Here is a 20,381-nt window from a genome sequence, read left to right as displayed (position 1 = left end):
CAGGTTTTGGAGATAGAAAAACAGAAACATGATAAATGTGATCAGGGAGAGAATGGAACTTAAAAGGAAAATTTAACCATTACACACCTATTACAATGGCTAAAATAACAAATACCAACACCAAGTCCTGAAGAAGATGAAGACCAACTTGGTCTCTCAGATGTCACTGCTGGGACTGTGAAATGGGACAGCCACTCTAGAAAACAATTTTTCAGTTTCTTACCCAGTTAAAAATACCCTTACTGCATGACCCAGCAATCAAGCCCACGGGTATTTATTCTAGAGAAATGAAAACATGTTCATATAAAAATTTATACATAAATATTCATAGTTACTTTATATGCAACAGCCAAACCCTGGTGTATTAGCCAGGGTTCTACAGAGAAACAACCAATAGGATGAGTGTGTGTGTGTGTGTGTGTGTGTGTGTGTGTGTGTGTATGTTCTTTGTGATGAAGGAACAGCTCTGTGATAGTTATACAATTTCCACATGTGACAAAATTTTATAAAATTATACCCCCAAGAAAAATGAATGTAAAAATGTGTGAAATTCATATGTGGTCTATATTTCAGTTAATACTATTTTACCAATGTCAGTTCCCTCATTTTAGCAATGTAGTGTGGTTATGTAATGATGATAATATATTGCATTCATTTTACCATAGGTATAGTGTCACTGTGTATAGAACACAATATTTTGCCATCTAACTAAACAGCAAAAGAATCCACACTCCACCATGTCTGAAAATTGTGACATCTGACAGTCATTTTTCTTTTCTTGTTTTCACACAATGGTATACACTGGTATAAAAAAAAAAAAATCACAGTGTGGTAGTATTTGTGGCACTTGAAATGCTGTCAAGTTATAACTGTGTCACTGTGATTTGCAGTGTGTCAAACAGTAGTGCAAAGTGATGCGTGCACCATATACAGTCTCTGCCGCGACTACTCACTTCCAATACTGTAGTGTGAAAGCAGCCATAAACAATACGTAAATGAACGAGCATTCTGTGTTCCAATAAAACTTTATTGATGGACACTACAATTTGAATTTCATATAATGGTCACCTGCTACAAAACATTATTCTCCTTTTTAAAAAATCACTTGATAATGTAAAAACCATTCTTAGCTTATAGGCCACACAAAAACAGGTGGCAGGCCAGATTTGTTTGTGGGCCATAATTTGCCAACCTCTGCTTTAACCTCGTGGGACCTATATTCTAAGAATGAGAGAGGAAAACAATAACAAGAAAATAAGTAAGTAAACAGATAAAAAAGATAATTTTGCACTATAAAAGAAATGAAATAATAAGATGGCCAGGGAACTTGTCTCTGAGGTAATATGAACCTGAATGGTGAGAAGGAGCCAATCATGAGAAAAACTGAGTACAGACTATTCTAGAGAGAATAGCAAGGGTAAAAGCCTGGAGGCAGGCACAAGTTTGGTGAATTAAAGTAACCAGTCAGGTGTGGCAGGAACATAGTAAAGAGGTGAAATAAGGTGGGAATGTTTGGGACTCTAAATAAGGATGCCACCATTGTTAAGAATTTAATTAGTTGACCACAGTAGGATCTAGTCTAATTTTATACACTGGGTTTGTGGTCCTTTGCTAATTTACCTGGCCACGCAAAGAATTATGAACTTAAAAAGAGAGAGGAGAAAATGTGTTTATTTTTGCCAAATAGTTCTAGGAAAATACAGTATCCCCTATATAATCCAGTATGTTGAGAACAGACATAGTTGGATCACACAATTTATTTGACGAAATGCTCATCTTTAAATTATGATGCTTCATTTTATATTTGCTTACAGTGCAAGTATGTTGCTCTTTGGATGATTTAAGGCCATTTACAGCAGTCTTATGTAAAAAGTCTAGTTTCTTTATAAAATTTAAAATAGTAAGTCCTGTTTAATTTTTTTAATATTAATATTCCGACCAATTTGTGTGTGTCAAGGTTACTCTAATTTCTTCTAATGCACTGGAAGGAAAATCATTTTTAAGTTTGCATTGATTTGTGGCAATATTTGTACTCAACAATCAAATGCTACACTATTTCCTTTTAAATGGCTATGCACTTAATTAGTTTCACTTGTTCAGCAATTAATTACTTTTAGAGAAATCTTTTTTGGTATTGAACCTGACTATTGATAGTTGGAGCAAATTCTGTATCAGGGGTGCGACGCATGTTTTCCAATCACACCAGATAAAAAGTTTTCACATTTGAAAAAAAAGTTCTCTATTGGAATATCATCTAATATCTTTCATAATTGTGAAATACCCTTCAACTAGTTTCTTTCTTTCATTTATTTTCTCCAGGACTGCTTCTAGTAAATATGAGGCAAACGGAAGCTGTAAGAGAAACACAGAAAAAAAGATTATCAAAACTCTATATTTTCAGTTCGCAAACATACACTGAATACCATTAAACCATTAGAACTCAGCTACCTGCAACTTTGCACCTACTGGGTACCCTACTGGGCCTCTTTTCAACTGATCTTGCTGGTTAGTGTGGGTCATTTTGTCTTTTATAATAAAAATGATAAAAGAGCAGAAGTAAAATGAAAAAAGATAAACGCCTTATTGAACAATTCATGGTTTACTGACCATGTTAATGATGTAATCTGCAATACAAGCAGCTAAGCCATTTGTCTTCAATCAGCTGATCAATAGCAGGTTACAGTCAGCTCTGGGGCCCACAGGCCCACAGAAGTAGTACTATATGTTCATCACTCATAAACGAATGAGCGAGAACTATCAATACGCTTGTCTGGATTAGAGCTGAACATCTCAAGAGTTGTAGGGTAAAATTTCAGAGGAAAAAAAATGGCAAAAGTATACCCATTGATTAAGTGGTTACAGAAGTTTGTTTGGCATATCAAAGTGTAATACACATGTTGCAAACTGCTGAGTTGATGAAATGTAGAGTAGATTTTTAAATTTCATAATTTATATAACTTTTCTAGTAAAGTTTTATCGTTCCTTCTGCTTCACTGGGTTGCCTGTAGGACTCAATTTGAAATGCTCCCCAGTTACCTCTCATAGCCCCATCCACTTCCTTTTATCCTTTCTAGCTACCTAGTCTCACACAAGAGGTTTATAATAATTAAGAAGTTGATTAAATCATTTCTTGATGGCTGTATTTTTTCCTGAACATATTAATGAGAATGCTTGTCACACACACACCCCTCCCCTACAGAGAACTAACATCGGGCCCTTTTTGGTGCTAGAATGCCCACTATCATGGGTCAGCACCTGACTGCAGACAGCGAGCTGCCTTCGCATGAGTTGCTCAGCTGTGCCCCGCTCCGCTATGCTCAGCTAAGGGGATTACAATTAGCCAAACCAATCAGAATGGTTCTTTCCCAAATTTGAACTGGGGGAAAAAAGAAGATTGGCCAGTGGCAGTGGAAACAGGCCAGACAGGCACCAAAAAAGAAAAAGAAAGAAAAAAAGAAAAAAAAAAACACAGTTTATGTAGGCCATGAAGGAGAAACAGAGACCAAAGCCAGTCCACAGAATTGCCTCAGATCCCAAATAGCTTTCTAGCTTAACTTCCTTCTTATCTTTGTAATTAACTGCCTTCTCCATTAGGAAGTCTGAGTCTACGTCCGGACAGATTATAGTTTACTCATATGTCAGAAGCTTCACACATTTGTCTTAATGGAAACTTACCACTACAGAAAGCATAAGATACCAAAATATCACATTTGTTCACTTCTAAGATACGGGCGAATAGCAGAGACGCACATTGACTTAAAAAAAAAGGCAACCTTTTCTGGTGGGGGGAATAAACCTACCTCTTAAAGCTACCCATACTGCATATGTATTCCAATTTCGGAAATGTGAAAATGTGGGGAAAATGCATCTTACAATCAATGAAAACGAATATGGATTGGGTAGATTTACAACTGAAACTATACTTAAAATATGACATGCCTTGGAAAGTGCTTTAAAAATTCACATGGTTTGTTTATTTGCTTGTCATATTTTTTAAAACGCAAAATGTTTTAAGAACAATAAGAAGACTGGGAGTCCTGAACTTTCTGCTACTTTGGAGTCCAGTGCAAGTTTATTTCATACAGGCAGTTTAGAGTCAACTAAATTCTCTCTATATGGTTCTAGAAGGGGCTAAGGCTCCCCAGAACTCCCTCAGATATGGAAAGCACAATCATTCTCTTCCTGGTAGGTTTTTGGAGTTGAAGTAGCAACCTGACTGGCCAACTGCAACGATCCTTTGTCACGTGCTCTGTCAAATAGATTTGAAACAACAAACCCAAGAATTGTGCTGCCTCAGATTTCATTTTGAATGGCGTGTTCCAGGGACTACGAAGTCAGAGAGCCTGTATGATTTCTTTCTTTCCTTGGATCAAAAAGGAGAAGTGATACTCCTGGTTTGCCAGTGCACAGTTACACAGGCTTGAACTCCTCAGCATAAAGGGGAAATGGGCAGGTGAGGAGTTGATATTGCATGAGATTTCTTGGTTGGGAAATTCAACTAGGACATCAGAACAACAGCTAAGAGTTTTGCTTGGTCTTAAAGTGGGTCTTCCTAGTCGTTATGCCTGTCCCTGTTGCAAAAGGTGATTGTTATTACAGGAGGGACTGCCCCTTATTTCACATAGATTTTTGGCTCCTCTTACATGGAAACATCTACAGAGATACGCCTTTAGCAACTGTTAGGCCACTGAAACAATCTCAAAGTTATCACTTACGCTTACAAGTTGTGGCTTTTTTTAAGAGGCATTTCTGTATAAAGCTAAGATATGAATGATGGTTGCAGAGGTTTGAGAGCCACATTGGAAATGGAACAGCCTAAAAACCATGACTGTAAAGCATGTCTTAGGTCAGTGCAAAAGTAATTGTGATTTAAAAGGTTAAAAATAATTGAAAAAAACCGCAATTACTTTTGCACCAACCTAATAGGTAACTTAGAGCATCAGCACTCACTGGAATGTATTCCTAATAACGTGAAATTGAAAAGGTCTGTGTTGAAAGAAAATAGAACGAAATAAGGGTAACTTTTTACATCTAAAGGACAAGATTAACATTTTAACCATTTTCATTCTTGTTTTTAGTTTGAAAACTATTACCTATTACCAAAAAAAACCCAAACATATATATATACACACACACATATATTACTTTTAAAATGCAAATTGGTTTTAATCTAGCTTGAATCATACTGAAAGTGAAGATATTTTAAGTATTATACCTGCTTTTACAAAGGATATGATTCAGTGAGACTGAGACTTTAGTAAGAAAGGCCAATATAGTTTGATTAGTATAAAATGAATGGTGCAAATTTAGTACAAATAAATATTCATACATACATAATGTATATATATATAAATATTTATGTATGTACATTATGTATTTATATATGTGTATTATACACACATATTTAAATGGATAGTATAGAATTATTATCTTATAATTAAAACATTGAACTTGTTACAATAACCAAAAATGCTATCAGAAGGAAAAATTAATTTATAATTTAAATTTGGCACTGAATTTTGAACTGTTCCCTAAATTTTGTTTATATTCCTGACACATACCATATATATACATGTATATATATATCAGAGTTTGGCTGAAAACTGACACACAGAGAAGATTGCATTTGCTAAACTTTGGTAAAGGCTATGATTTGTTTTCACTTTCATTTCTTTCCCCAATTTTTTTATAGTGGTAAAATACACATAAAATTTACCTTTTTAACTTTAACCACATATCTTTTTTAGTGGAAACATGCAAGTAGGCTTGAAATTGTTAAATTAAAAAAAAAAAATCCCAGCAAGACTGTTAATGGAGAATTTTAAACTCTTGCTATTTCAGCAAGTTGTGAGAAATCTGTGTGGGTGACTGAGCGTGTGGGTTTATATGTGTGAGAGAGGGTGAGTGTGTGAGTGTGCATGTGTGTGTGTTAAATGCAACACAGAAAGCAACACAGTAAATGTGTTCAGAGTTGTAAGAAGAAATTGTCAGTTAACCTTCAGGCTGGAAGTTACGCTACAAAAGCCAGGGAGATTTATAAAACACTTCTCACTGTAACACTGAAAGGCATTCTGTGGAAGGCAAGCATATTTTGCAAAAATGGCACTGGGGAAAGAGCCATTTTAAAGTCCAGCATTTGCAAGACCTGAAGCAACTAATAGGAACAGGGATATTTAAAGCTAAAGAAAAACTACAAGTGTGTATTCTAAATTCTCAAAAACTTAAGGTAGAAAAACAGAATTTTTATTATTGTCCCAGTACATTTTCTTGTATTGGGACAAAGTGGACTAAAATGGACTCAATGAAATCCAGAAGAGGATTAGCAAGTAACAGAGAATAAGGCAACAACAAAACAAAATCAAGACACATTTTCTAGCCATTCCTGGCTGAGGGTTTTTATACAAATCCTGGTAAAGGACCATATTGTGGTTATAACTGTGTATTGTTTGTCTTACACAAGTATACATATTTTGTTATGTACACCCATAATTCTGTTCAAGTTAATTATTCAATACATTTCACAGTTTATGTATTTTAACTATTTGTTTATTGTTCTCCATCCCCAGAAATGTAAGCTCCTTGAGGGCAGGGCCTTTTATCTCTTCTGTTCACTGCTGTACACCCAAACCTGAAACAATACCTGACACTGAGTAGGCACTCAACACATGTTTTGTGAATGGATTCCATAGCATCAGTTCAGATTTATCTCTACTAATTCTTTCCATTGCCTTTATAAAGTCCCAAGAACAAAGGACTATTTCATGTATTACTAAGGCCTGAAAAAACCTAAGTGAACTTTATTATAATTTTGAGGATCAGAATGGGCAGAACAAATAAACAGTATCTCTTTGAGGGCAGAATATAAATAACTGATTTCTTGTTTGGATGTGTGAGGAGGAATATCAATTACAGTATAATAGAGGGACATCTCCTTATGTGCCAACTGAAAGGAAATAAATTAAGTAAGAAATAAAATAATTTATCTAATTTGTTCATAGTTATGACCAGTAGACAGAAATTTAAATTCAAGTGCACTTAAGGCAATCTCTGCTAATGCTAGTGGACATCACATATGTGATATAAGAACTTCATTGAATTGACTTTTAAATACATTCTCTTTTATTGCTCTTTCAATATGTCTCATATTAAGGAATTCATTTTTTAAAAGGAGATATAGTTTACATAACATAAAATTCACCATTTTAAAGTATGTAATTCATTGGTTTTCAGTATATTCACAAGAATGTGTGACCATCACCACTATCTAATTCCAGAACATTTTCATCACCCCAAGAAGGAAACCTGTACCTACCGGTAGCCACTCTCCATCTCCCCCATTACTGGCAACCATAATTTACTTTCTATCTTGATAGGTTTGCCTTTTCTAGATATTTCTTATGAATGCAGTTATACTATACTATACTATAGCCTTTTGAGTATGGCTTCTTTTACTTAGCGTAGGTTTGCAAGGTTCTTTCATGTTGTAGCATGCATCAGTCCTTCATTCCATTTTATGGCTAAGTAATATCCCGTGTATGCATATACCTTATTTTGTTTATACATTCTTCAGCTGATGGACCTTTGGGTTGTTTACACCTCTGAGCTATTATGAATAATGTTGTTACGAACATTCATGTAAAAGTTTTTATATGGACATGTTTTCATTTCTCTTCGGTAAATACCTAGGGGTTGAACTGCTGGGTCATATAACTTCTATGTTTAACTTTTTGAGGAACTGCCAGACTGTTTTCTACAGGGGCAGCACCATTTTACATTCCCACCAGCAACAAATGAGGATTCTAATTCCCCCACATTCTCCTCAACACTTGTTCTTGTCTTTCTTTTCTATTATAACCATCCTACTGGGTGTGATATATACGAGTATATCTCATTTTGGGTTTTGGTTTGCGTTTTCCTAATGGCTAATGGTGTTGAATATCCTTTCATGTGCTTATTGGCTATTTGTATATCTTCTTGTAGAAATGTCTATTCAAATCAGTTTCTATTCTTTTTGTTGTTGAATGGTAAGAGTTTGACATGTGGTTAATAGTTTATTCTTAAATAGTTAATTTTCAGTGAGAAAAGCTGTACAGAAACCTGGGCTGAATTAGCGACAAATCACAAATCCTTGCATATTGTTGATGGAACACACCTACTAAATTTTCCATGGCTTCAATCATTGACATCTCCTTCCTACGAAATCTGGTCTACCTCCTTTGATCCCTAAAACTCTTAAAGGTATCATAATCTTTCTCATTATGTAGGATATTAAACTCATCCATCTCTGGTTTCTGCTTTCTGACCACTTATCTAATCTCATTACTGCTATCTTCTCAGTCACTATAATGAAGATCAAATCTGCCTCATCTTTTCTATTTCTATAGCTAGGGCATGTCCAGGCCACCACTGCCTTTTCCCTAGACTATCTTCTTGTTCCCAGTCTCTTCTCCCTCCCAACCACCCTACACACTGATCTCATGAATCTTTCTAAAGCACAACGCTGATTGCATCCTCTTCCTACTCAAAAGCTTTTATAGTTTTGTCCCAGCCCACTTTTTCTATTTCTGTTTTTTTTCTCCACTCCCAAAACTTCAAAAATACTAATTTTGGGAGTTCTCCTATCCTATCATAATCATTAATTTGCTTTTTTTTCTCTGCCATCAATTGTAAGTTTTTAAAAACATATTAATATAAAAAGAGAAATTAGTACAAGAAAAAGATGTTCAAATAAATTATAAGGCAGCTGTGCCATAAAATAAAGTAAATATTAGAAATATTTTTTCTTATTATTTTTAGAAATATGCGGGAATAAAGGTTAAGTGCAGATAAAGACCAATATATAAAAGTACCAATTGCATCAAAATTACTTGAAATAATGCAGATATATATTTGCATTTTGTATTAAATATAGGTAAGTTAAGGTTTTAGACCTTTTAGTTCCATACACTACTGGTTAACAATAGCGGTAGATACTATATTATTGTGCAGTTCCATATTGCCACATTGCAGAATAGCTCTGTATTTTGTGATTAATATTTTATCAATATAAATTTGGCACACGAATGCAGAGAAATTCTCTTTAACAGAAAACAATTCTGTGACCTAATTGTTAAACAAATGATAAAACCACAAGGCCAGATTAACTCCTATGAGCCCACAATTCTATTACATAAAGCACCCAACACAGAGTGAGGACATAAAAGGGAAATTTTCCTATAATCTTATCTTCAAATATTTTAATAATCAAATATCAATACTGAATTAACTGGTATTTACTTTAGGGAATGTGCACAATTGCTCCACAGCTTGAAGATCATGCAACCTCAGACACATGGAGCTGTATGCCATAAACTAAATAAAATGTATGAATGAACAAATTTACACTTTTGCCCACACAATCCTGTGGGCACAACTTAGACTCTAAAATAACTAGTGGACAAAGAAAACCTTTTCTAAAATTCAGGACAAATATAATTGCTGGAATTGAGAGCAAAGAAAAGTAGGCTTAAAAAAAAAAGAGAGATGTTTTCTATTTTATCGATTTTCCTCTTGGGCATAATTAGTATAAAGTGACATTCAAATGCAACCAATGAAGTTCCTATTTTTCCCTCACCAAATTCAAAGACATCAGCAAAACCACCTATGTCAGTAATAAAAATAAAAAGTGTTTGACTTTTTAAATGTTATCATACTGTCACAGTGGAATAAAATTAGCTTGAAAAATGATCTAAAGGTACATGCTGCAGTTCATTATGTATAACAGCAACAGCAGCGGTTTCCCAGTGTTCATAAAGGCTGCTCCATTAAATTTACCTCCAGTCAATAATTAGGAGTCCACAAATAAACCTGGGCAATTAAATCAATACTGCCAGGCAATTATATTCCAGAGTCCAGGCTCAGTGGCACAAAAAGGCACTATATCAAACTGCGGTATTAAGCAGTCTACTGCCATTTTCAACAGGATTTTTTCACACTAACTGCCCAGAATAAGCATACATCCAGGTCAGGCAGTGCGTGTGTGTACATCTACACGCGTCGGTCAAAAAATGACTGGTGTGAACAGAGCTTTAATATTAGGTTGGTGCAAAAGTGATTGTGCTTTTTGCAACTATTTTTAACCTTTTAAACCACAGTAACATTTGCACCAACCAAATAAAATGTAATAAAGATTCCTACATACGGATGTGTTATTTTAGGTTCATAATGGACAAAATCTCCATATTGAAGAGTCATACTTACAAGTCAAACGATAAACAATTCATTAAAAAGTTTATTTTTATTATTTTCAATCCAGAAAAAACAAACAAACAAAAAAAAACACGTAAGACTCCTTACTGAACTCCTTTGCTCAGCCAGGCACTGGGTTGGGTGCGGGTGCTGGGCATGTGATATGGTTAAGAAATGTCTATTGAAGTGATTCCAAGTACAGTTTCAAAAATATGTAAAACTGATACTAAAAATATGAATAGTTCATGTGTTATTTACTTATTCTTGGCTTTTCTGAAAGCATAGATATTTCTATCTGTTAATATAAATGTAAAATAATTTCATTTAATACTGTGTTTCCCCGAAAATAAGACCTAACTGGAAAATAAGCCCTAGCATGATTTTTCATGATGACATTCCCTGAACATAAACCCTAATGTGTCTTTTGGAGCAAAACTTAATATAAGGCCTGGTCTTATTTTCGGGGAAACATGGTATCAGCCTCTACTTTTAATCTTTACGCAGAAACATTTACGCCTTTCCAAAACTCATAGGACAACAATAATACTTTTTGCTATTTTGAGAAATAGGTGTTAGCTGTTTTCATTCCAGTTCATTTTCAAAATAAACAAGTCGGCTGAGCAAAAAGAACTATAATGAAAAAGTTTTAGAATACATTATATGCTGCCGGTGATGTCAAAACAAAAGCTGGCAATGACTAGAAAAGCAGAGTTCTCACCTGCCAATAAACTGCCCTTGATCACTTACAAGAGGGGCACATCCCCGCAGACTATATGTGTATTAAAAAAATACTTGAAAGGGAAGAAAAAGTATCACACAGGTCACAGCAGCAGTCTCCACAGACCCCTCAGGGATTTCCACTCGTCTTGGCCTTGTCATCCTGTATGCAGCTTTCCACTCGGCCCAGAAAATGTCGATAGGAAAATGTTTGAGGGGCCTCTGGTGGAAATTTTTTCATTCTTTCTGCATTGACAGGATGCCAAATCAATATTTACTTCCCACTAACAAGCTGCTCGAGGTCTCAGTAGAAAATATTGTAGAGAATGCGGGAAGACACAGTAATAAACAGCTGTCTGGCTGTGAGGAAAACATGAATTGACTGGAAACAGGTCCATAGTAAAAGGTCACCAAAACCCATGAACTCCTCAGGTGTCCATATCAACCACTAGCTTTAAAGACACATAATAAAGAATCTGTTTTCCTAAGAGGGCTGAGAGAATGGATCCCTTTCAGTCCAGCAAGCATAGAGGTTGACTCAATAATTTAATTAATGCATTTGCTAAGACCCATGTTGGCTCTTTCCCAAGGCATTTGCTTCATTTGTTAAGTCCAGTAGTACAAATAGAGAGTTCATTTTCCCGTCTACCTATCGAAATACTTCTTTACCTAGCAGAAGTAAATAATGTGTAAGTGTTTACAAAAAGTCAGACATCCAGTACAGAAATGTAAGGCTTGGAATTTTTATCTGGAAGTTTTCATATGTGAAGCAGGAAAACAAAATACCTGTCCTTCAAGAAGTTTCTGAACGTACAACAGCCATTCCCTGTCATTTTCAGCATCTATCTTTGTCTTTTCAATTTCCTAAGGAAGAAAATTAAAAAAAAAAAAAAAAAAAAAAAAGACACTGGTGTTAACTGCATTTATATGAAGTTGATCATACCATTAAATACTGAATAAATCTAGAAGAGATATTGGTAGAACAAAGAGCGGCCTAGCTTTTCAAAGTAGGGAATATTCAAATCCATGCTCTTTTAATATTTAGTTTATAAATATTTACATACATGTGGAAGACAAAGTTATATTTCTATATTGACAATATAATTCAGGAATGTTGTATGTTTGCCTTCACAGTGGAGCTCCAGGTAGGGACTGAGGTGGAGGTGAAAGTGATTAAAATAAAGTGAAAAATAGGATAGAGCTATATAAAAAAAATTCATTTGCAAGTGACCCTCGTAAGATAACATAAAAACCTTATACTCAAAAAACTGACTTCTCAATAGATAACTCAGAAGTGATTGTTACAATTACAGACAAAATAGAACATGGCATGGCTCTGGTGTAATTAATTGCTTTTTTATTTAAAATATCTGATAATTAACTGATAGGCAAGGGACATTCCAATGTAAATTGTCATAAGTAACTACATATTTTCAACCCATCAATTATCAAGGTAAAATACTCCGAAAGTATAATATATTTACAAGTGCAGTTGATTATTTATTAAACTCATGATTAGTTTGCAAAAAAGTGGACTTTTCACACAGGCAAGTTTGCAAACTAACGTTTGTTGAAATTTACTGTATGCCAGGTATCAGGTGAGGCGCGTCACAAAGGCTATCACAGGTTTTTACATGAATTTGCTGGAGTTCAATGTATAGTTTACAGAATGTAAGTCAGGTGGTTGGGCTCTGCTTGGGCAAGCCATTCAACTTTTCAGACTTCTGAAAGATGTGGGGATCAGTCTAGATAGGCTCTGATCTAGAATTAAATCTCGTAAATATGTCAGGGTGTACTGCTCCTTCTCAGACAGTGTGTCCAGTAGAGTCTTTTGACTTCCAGGGGGACTTCCGATTAGGTTGTGTGGTACACACACTGCAGGGTTGTGTCCTCGGGCTCCATCCACACTGCCTCTGCCTAGAGGCAAGGGAGCCATTTCTTCACAGATGTGTGTCATCTACTCTTGGGGACTATAAAGAGAGATCCTTTTCTAATCCATTTAATCGAAAAGGACAACTTTTTCTAATTTGTCCATCAAAAGAGGGTGCTGTTTCCTAAGTTGTAAACCCAGAGACGGCATCTTTTGAGGCCATACATAGGGGATGGTCCTGTCCTCCATAGTAGGTATCTGAGTCTGTGTTCACACATGCACACACAAACACACACATACAAGCACACACAATGGATTTTGCTAAATCTGCTTGTTTTAAAACGCTTAGGCAACAGTGGTGGCCTTAACCTTGATTTTTTGTTAGGTTTCTCATTATCAACAAATTTTTCATTAATGTCTGTAAATAAGGTATAGTTAACATGCTTGCCAGAGATACTAGGATTTCCTGTGTGTCTTACATTTGATACTATTTTTGAAAGTTCAGAATTCAGTAGAAAGCCACAGACATTGGGGACAAGTGCTGAAAATAGGAAACTGATCATTCACTATCCTGTTTACCCACAGGATGAAAGCAATCTCTTTGCAGGATTCCTTTGACCTCTTTTCTAAAAATTCGTGGCAGTCTGAAAACCTTTGCAAGTTGTAGATCTTCTCTACTCCATAAGTATTACACTTTCAGAGGCTGACGGAGGACTGGAGGGTGTTCTCATAACACACATTTAAGTCTATTATTTTCTTTATTCACAGAACAAATGTTTACTGGGAAGCTAACAGTCTCATCATCTCTTTAATCTTTCCAACCAATAAAAAATCGAATATTCAGGTATTAAAGTTGAGACTTCACAAGATTAAGAACAAGACCGAGTATCCTCCACAAGTTTCACAGAAAACTGTGTACAGGATGAGTGAGATTCTGCTGCTTATGAGGTAATAACTATCTGAAAAATGCAGTGCCCTCCCCAGGAGATACACAGATACTACTGAAGACCTATACCTATATGTATATAAATTCACTCAGATAGAGTATTTTACCCAATTTAAAGCAATAAGCATGTTTCTTTAACTTGATCAACAATAACTTTTAATTTAGCTAGGAAAGCCAACAGATTTACTTCTTTTAAAATCTCCCATAAGAGGAAAAATCCTCAAATCAATGGTGACCCAGCTTAACTGGCTTAATTAAAAATAGTAACTTACAAGAGATATGATTAATTAAAGAAAATGGAGAAGTCAGGAAAGGATAACTGACTTGAATAGTAAACAAGCAATTCTAAAGGTTGTATGTACTGGCTTATTTCTATATTATAGTTAAATTTCTCTAAAGGTTTTTTGAGTCGGTTAATACTCTTGATGTATGTTTCATTGGCACATTAATAATCTTACCTTCATTAATATTATCTTAAAGATGACATTCTAAGAGTTCTAAAACAATAAAGATATATACTTAAATTCAATGTGCAAAAAGCCTTTTATTGATAAATATTTAAATGATCTTACCACTTCATCTTCTGTGTCCAATATTTCCTCTAGATCTGACTGTGAAATGTTCAGGATAGAAGCTGCCAAGGTCTGGGCTTTATGAGTTGAGCTTTTACAAGCATCCTTATTTCTCTGCATTTTTTTAAGCTCTCTGATTTGTCGCCTTATCGTCTGGACACCAACTTGTAACTCTTTGACCAAAGCCTGCAACATATTGGAAAGAATGTGGGCTCATGTGGAAGTCATAAATGAAGATAATGCATTCATTAACATAAAAATGTAAAGATACTAGCAAATCATTTTTTATTAGGATTACTCTCATTTTATTTATTTTGAAAAATAATGTCTGTGTCTATGAGTTTCTGTTCTCTGCTTTTTCAGTCTGACTTATTTCACTCAGCATTACACTCTCAAGATCCATCCATGTCGTCACAAATGTTCCTATATCATCATCTTTTCTTACCGACAATAGTTTAGTGGTTACCAGAGGGTAAGGGGGTGGGGGGTGGGAGATGAGGGTAAGGGGGATCAAATATATGGTGATGGAAGGAGAACAGACTCTGGGTGGTGAACACACAATGGGATTTCTAGATGATGTAATACAGAACTGTACACCTGAAATCTATGTAATTTTACTAACAATTGTCACCCCAATAAATTAAAAAACAACAACAAAAAAACCCAACAAATAAACAAATGAAACTCTTAAAAAAAAAAAAAAAGAAAAATAATGGATCGCTCTTTATTGTCAGTATGCAGTAAAAGCTCTCTTAAATGACCATTTAACCAACTTGCTGGATTAACCAAAGCTCTCTAACCCCTTTTCAGATTTACCAACTAATACCCTGGTTAGTGACTGCTTGCAGCAGGAAGGCTACTTTTCATCATGCTAGAGCACAACTACCCCCACCAGTTGAGGTGATCCAAGAGTCACTTCTATTCATTTCTAAACATCGGGTATATTAGTTGTAACAGTTTAGTTACATAATTCATTTAATTATAACACAAACTGCTGAAACATGACCGCAGAAAGAGAGTTGTTTCTATTTTATTAAAACTGGATTAAAAATGCTTTGGAAGGACTTGATAAAGACAAAATGGGTAAAGTGCAATTAAATTATGTGTGGGCAAGACAACAATACAGAATTGGGGGGAAAATCATAAAAATCTAGGATTGCTTCACAAAAGCCTTTAATTCTCCCTTTGAGAAATGAATACATGCTAGTGCATACCACGTCTACGTGTGCATAAGGAAAACACAGCCCTCACTCTGGGTGGACACAGTCCCGCCTTCATGAGAGGAAAGCAGACTGGCTAGATCTTTAGGATGTTTTCAGTCTTTTGCCAGTTCAAGCAATGTTGCAATAAATAATGGTGCTCATACATACATTTTGCATTTCCAGGATATATCCCTAGAAGTGAAATTGCTGGACCAAAATGTGTGTGTAACTATAATTTGAAAAGCTGTTAATTCTCCCCCTCTGCAAGACAGCACCATTTTATACCTCCACAAAGAATATATGAAAGTATTTCTTTCTCCATACCATTAACAAACACCAATCTAGTATTTCAGTGTAGTTTGCCTTTTCACTGTATTTTTAAGTTTCATATCTCTTATTAAAAACAAAGTTGAACATCAGCCTTAAGAGATAGTTATATTTGTTTTTTCTTGATATAATCATATCAAGATGTACTTTTCTTGAGAGAAAATTATATTTCACTGTTTCTATTTTTCTTAGTGATTTATAGGAATTATTTATATATTAGGGAAATTATATGTATATCTGTTGTATATATCTAAATTTTTTTATACTTTGTATTTTTCTTTTGACAGTAATTATAATGTTCTATGCCAAGGAAAACACATTTAAAATTTTTTATGTACTCAATGAATCTTTTCCTCTCATTGTTTAATTTAGTGTACCTTAAAGAAGCATTATCCATAAATATATGTGCATGTGTGTGTATATATATACATATATATATAGTCCAGGGATGCCAAAAAATGATGTATACACATTTTAAGAGATGTTATCTTAAAATGTGTATACATTTTGGCACCCTCTGTGTGTGTATTCTAACCTTGATTTTTTCTGCTATGTTTCTTTTATTTTTCAGCTTTAATGTTTTATCTATTTATAATCATTCAGAAAATTATTACATAAAATCATACTTAGTTGTACAACCACCACCTATTAAAAAGTCCACCTTTCCCTCAAAGGGGGATCTCACTGATCTCATATATGTTTAGGTCAGTTTCTGGACTTAATATTTTACTCCATCTCTCTTTTTATAAGTGAAGCATTACATTTTAACTAATGGGGCTTTATAATAAATGTTAACATCTAGTAGGGCTACCTCCTCTCATAACCTTTCTTGTTTCAGATTTTTCTTGATAATTTTTGCTTGTTTGGTTTTCTGTATGAAATTCAGATTGATCTTGTTTAGCTTCCATTCCCTTAAAAAAATCTTACTGGTAATTTCATTTGAATTATGTTGATTTTATTTGGAACATTTAACATTCTAGTATGTTGAGTCTTCCTAATCAAAGTCCATGGTATTTCCTTACAATCATTTAAGCCTTCGTTTGTACTTCTGAGGATCATTTTTAGGTTTTCTCTTTATAGATTTAGGTTATTCCTGGGCATTTAACTTTGGGAGAGGTTGTTTCTAATACTGATTATTGTTTGTATATATAAAGATTGTTAATATATATTTAGCTTACCAAAGTTACTTATTTATTATAGGAGTTGTTCAGTTGATTCCTCTTTAACTTCTAGAAATTGAATCATATTTGCAAATACTGACAATTTTATCTTCTATTTTCCAAATTTTATACCTCTGATTTCTTTCTTTTCTTACTGCATCAGTTATGAAGTATTTCCTGAATAATATTATATAGTAATACTAATGAACATACTTGACTTGTTCATGGGAATCCTTCTACTTCCGAGGAAATACAACGCCAGCTTTTGAGTTGAGAGCCATATTTTACTATATGTTAATGTATTAATATATAATATATACAGTGTTTCCCCAAAAATAAGACCTAGTCGGACAATCAGCTCTAATGCGTCTTTTGGAGCAAAAATTAATATAAGACCGGGTCTTATCTAGTATAATATAAAATATAATATAATATAATATAATATAATATAATATAATATAATATAATATAAATTTTACTTTTATTTCTTATTAAAAATGGATATCGAATTATCTTAAATCCATATAATCTAGCATGATTTTTCATCATAAATCTATTAATAGGATTATTAACAATTTTCTTAGTTAAAAATTATCCTTGTATTTCTGGAATTCCACTGACTGTGATACATTATTATTATTTGTGTGTGTATGTGCTGCTGAATTGTATTTGCTAATATTTTATTTAGGATTTCTACACTAGTATGAGATTGACTGGTTTTAATTTTGTATAATCTTCCAAAACTTTGGAAGTCATCTTTCTCTTTCCATATTCTATAGCAGTTTTAATGAAACTGAATTTATCTGTTCTTTATTGACATAGTAGCAGTCATCTGAATTTGGCTTAGTATTTATCGCAGGGGAAGGTATCTTTTTCATCTGTTTTGATTTTCTACTTCCTGTAGAGGGAGTTTTGGTACATTATATTTTCCTAGAAAAGTATCCATTTCATCCAGGCTTTCAAATGTATTTGCAGAGACTTGAGCTAAGCAGTGTGACATGACTGTATTTTTATTCTGTGTCTATGGCTATTATTACTTACCACTTGTTATTTTGTAGTTTTACTTTCTCTTTTTTCTTAATTAGGTAAGCTAAAGTTTCATCTATATTGCTGCTTTTTCCTTTTTTTCCCAAAAACCAACTCTTGTATTCATTTATTAATTCTACATTCTTAATTCATTCATTTTATTTCAATCTTTAGATTCTAGTTATTTGTCGAGTTGAATGTTTCTTTTCATTTCTTCTAGTTTATTAATATAAGTATACAAGATTACAAAACTTTAGAAGTGCTTTAGCTGTAGCCTATGGGCTCTGATATTTCTAGGACGTTATTATTTTAGGTATATTCTGCAATTTGTTCACATTCCCTTCTTAACCCAAGAACTTTTTTTCTTTTAAATATTTAGGTGGTAGTTGACCTCTGTTTACTAGTTTTGCAATTAATGGCAGTTTTATTGCATTATTCTCAGAGAATGTTTACTATTTCTACTTCTCAGAATTAAGTGAGGTTATCTTGGTGGTGTGTCTCAGGTTACATTACCTGAAAAAAGACTCTGAGCTGAAGATGTATGTGCAGGGGAAGTGCATTAGGAACAGTACATTATAAGAAACTTAGGGAAGCAGGATTGGGTAGAGGAAAATGTTGATCTGCCCTGCAGTTCCAACAGAGGTTCCATGCCATCTCTAAGGAGCTCTGGCACTCAGATAGCCTTTCAGAGTTGTCTCATCTTTGCTTTTTCCCTCTTATACATGACATGAACTTTTTATTTGGCTGTTGTTTATTATTTTCAAGTCCAGGCACTTTACTAGAACATATCCAAGGTATGAAATGTTAGATCAATTTTCCATGGTTCATGTTATGTTCTTAGAAGTCTTCTTATTTCTGAAAATTATTTTTGGATTACAGCTTCAATATTTGTTCTGTTCCATTATTTTAGTTTTTGTCTTTGAAGAGTGCAATTATACACATGTTGAATCTGTCACTTGCTTCACAAATCCCAATTTTTTAAACTGAGGCATAATTAGAAGGAAATTGTACACACATTTTTAAGTATTTAGTTTAATGAGCTTTGACAGTTGTATGTATCTATGTAGCTACCACCCTGCTCCAGATATAGAACATCTTCATATTCCAGAAATTTCCCTGACGCCCATCCTTGGCAATTCCTCCCACACACAGACAGCAACTGTTCTAATTTATATCATCTTAGAGTAATTTTGAGTGTTCTAGAATTTCATATGAATGGAATAATATACTATATACTCTTTTATGTTTGACTTGTTTCTTGTGTTTTAAAGATTCATGCATATTGTTTTGTGACTTTGTAATATGTTTTTCTTTAATTTATATTAAATACAATCATTTAAACATATTTATAAACTCATAAATTTATAAACTCATATATATTGCTGATATATGAAACCAGCAATATATTTTTTGCTGATATAATTTTTTTCTTTTCTTTGCTTCGTCTGCTAACTTGCTTTCATCTGCTCCTATGTGTCAACATCTTTTACCTAAATTTTATATTTACTTCCACTTAAACATGTACTTTTAAGGGGAAATTATTTCATTAATATTTTTAATTAACACTAAAGTATAAAGCTGCTTTGTAGCCACATAGAAGCAGTGGAACTTATTCTCCTGCCATCTCCTGTTTATTTCCTTCATTCTTATTGATATATATGTGTAGATACAGTGTTGGTTCATTTCTCAGGACACGTTTTTGAAAGAGAAAAGTTTTTTCTAGATCACCTATTTGTAGAAAGTTATGTGGCATAGGGGCTTGTGCTATTTTCCAGGCTGGTGAAATTTTACCTATGAATGTATTTATTTACTTATGGTTTGTTTGGTTTTTTACAATGTACGGAATCTCTTTTCTTGGCTATTATGGAAAAAGCTGCTTATACCTTGTTGTTGTAATTCTTGCTTAAGCCCTGTTTTGTCTTCTTGTTGAAGGTTCTAGGACACTCCTATTACAAGCCATAGCAGATCCATTCCACAGTTGCAAACATGGGATTTAGGATTTGTACCTCATGTGAACTTCATCTCCAGCAAGTATATTTTCACTTGATTTTTCAGAGGTCTCCAGCACCTAAGTATTCTCTCCATGGTGTCTTATTTTTGCTTCCTTTTTCATGTCTTCAATCTTACCTATTTTTGACTGCTCTTCCATGTATTATGAAATACAGAGTTTTAGCTTTGACTATGTTTGCTGTAAAAAGGAGCTGAATTTTTGTTTCTCATTGTCCTTATCTGTTGTATGATTTCAAGGGAGAGAAGGGGAGAAATGACTTTACCCCTCTGTAATCAAGTCACAATTCCCTAGTGCATTTTTCTCTAATATTTTATTATGAAAAC

General features: G+C 34.0%; 1 protein-coding gene across 8 annotated transcripts in view; it reads right to left on the bottom strand.

The window, feature by feature from the left end:
• CNTLN (centlein) overlaps window positions 1-20,381 on the bottom strand; it is a 277,826-nt gene that overhangs the window by 13,375 nt on the left and 244,070 nt on the right. For 6 of the 8 annotated variants that reach the window (XR_016019468.1, XR_016019469.1, XR_016019466.1 and 3 more), the window contains 2 exons: window positions 14,333-14,518; window positions 11,731-11,808 (listed from right to left, as the gene is read on the bottom strand). Coding sequence is in view for 1 of the 8 variants with exons in the window: in XM_088793521.1 (XP_088649647.1) it covers window positions 2,251-2,352; window positions 11,731-11,808; window positions 14,333-14,518 (366 nt within the window). In the remaining 7 variants the exon portion in view is untranslated. Of the gene's footprint in view, window positions 1-987; window positions 2,353-11,730; window positions 11,809-14,332; window positions 14,519-20,381 lie in introns of those variants that run through there. The other 2 variants (XM_088793521.1, XR_016019471.1) reach the window with 2 other exon arrangements.

Source organism: Rhinolophus sinicus, chromosome 16 (assembly GCF_057876585.1).
Source record: "Rhinolophus sinicus isolate RSI-liver-muscle chromosome 16, RSI-T2T, whole genome shotgun sequence".
NCBI lineage: Eukaryota > Metazoa > Chordata > Mammalia > Chiroptera > Rhinolophidae > Rhinolophus > Rhinolophus sinicus.
This window is presented reverse-complemented; position numbering and strand designations above follow the sequence as displayed.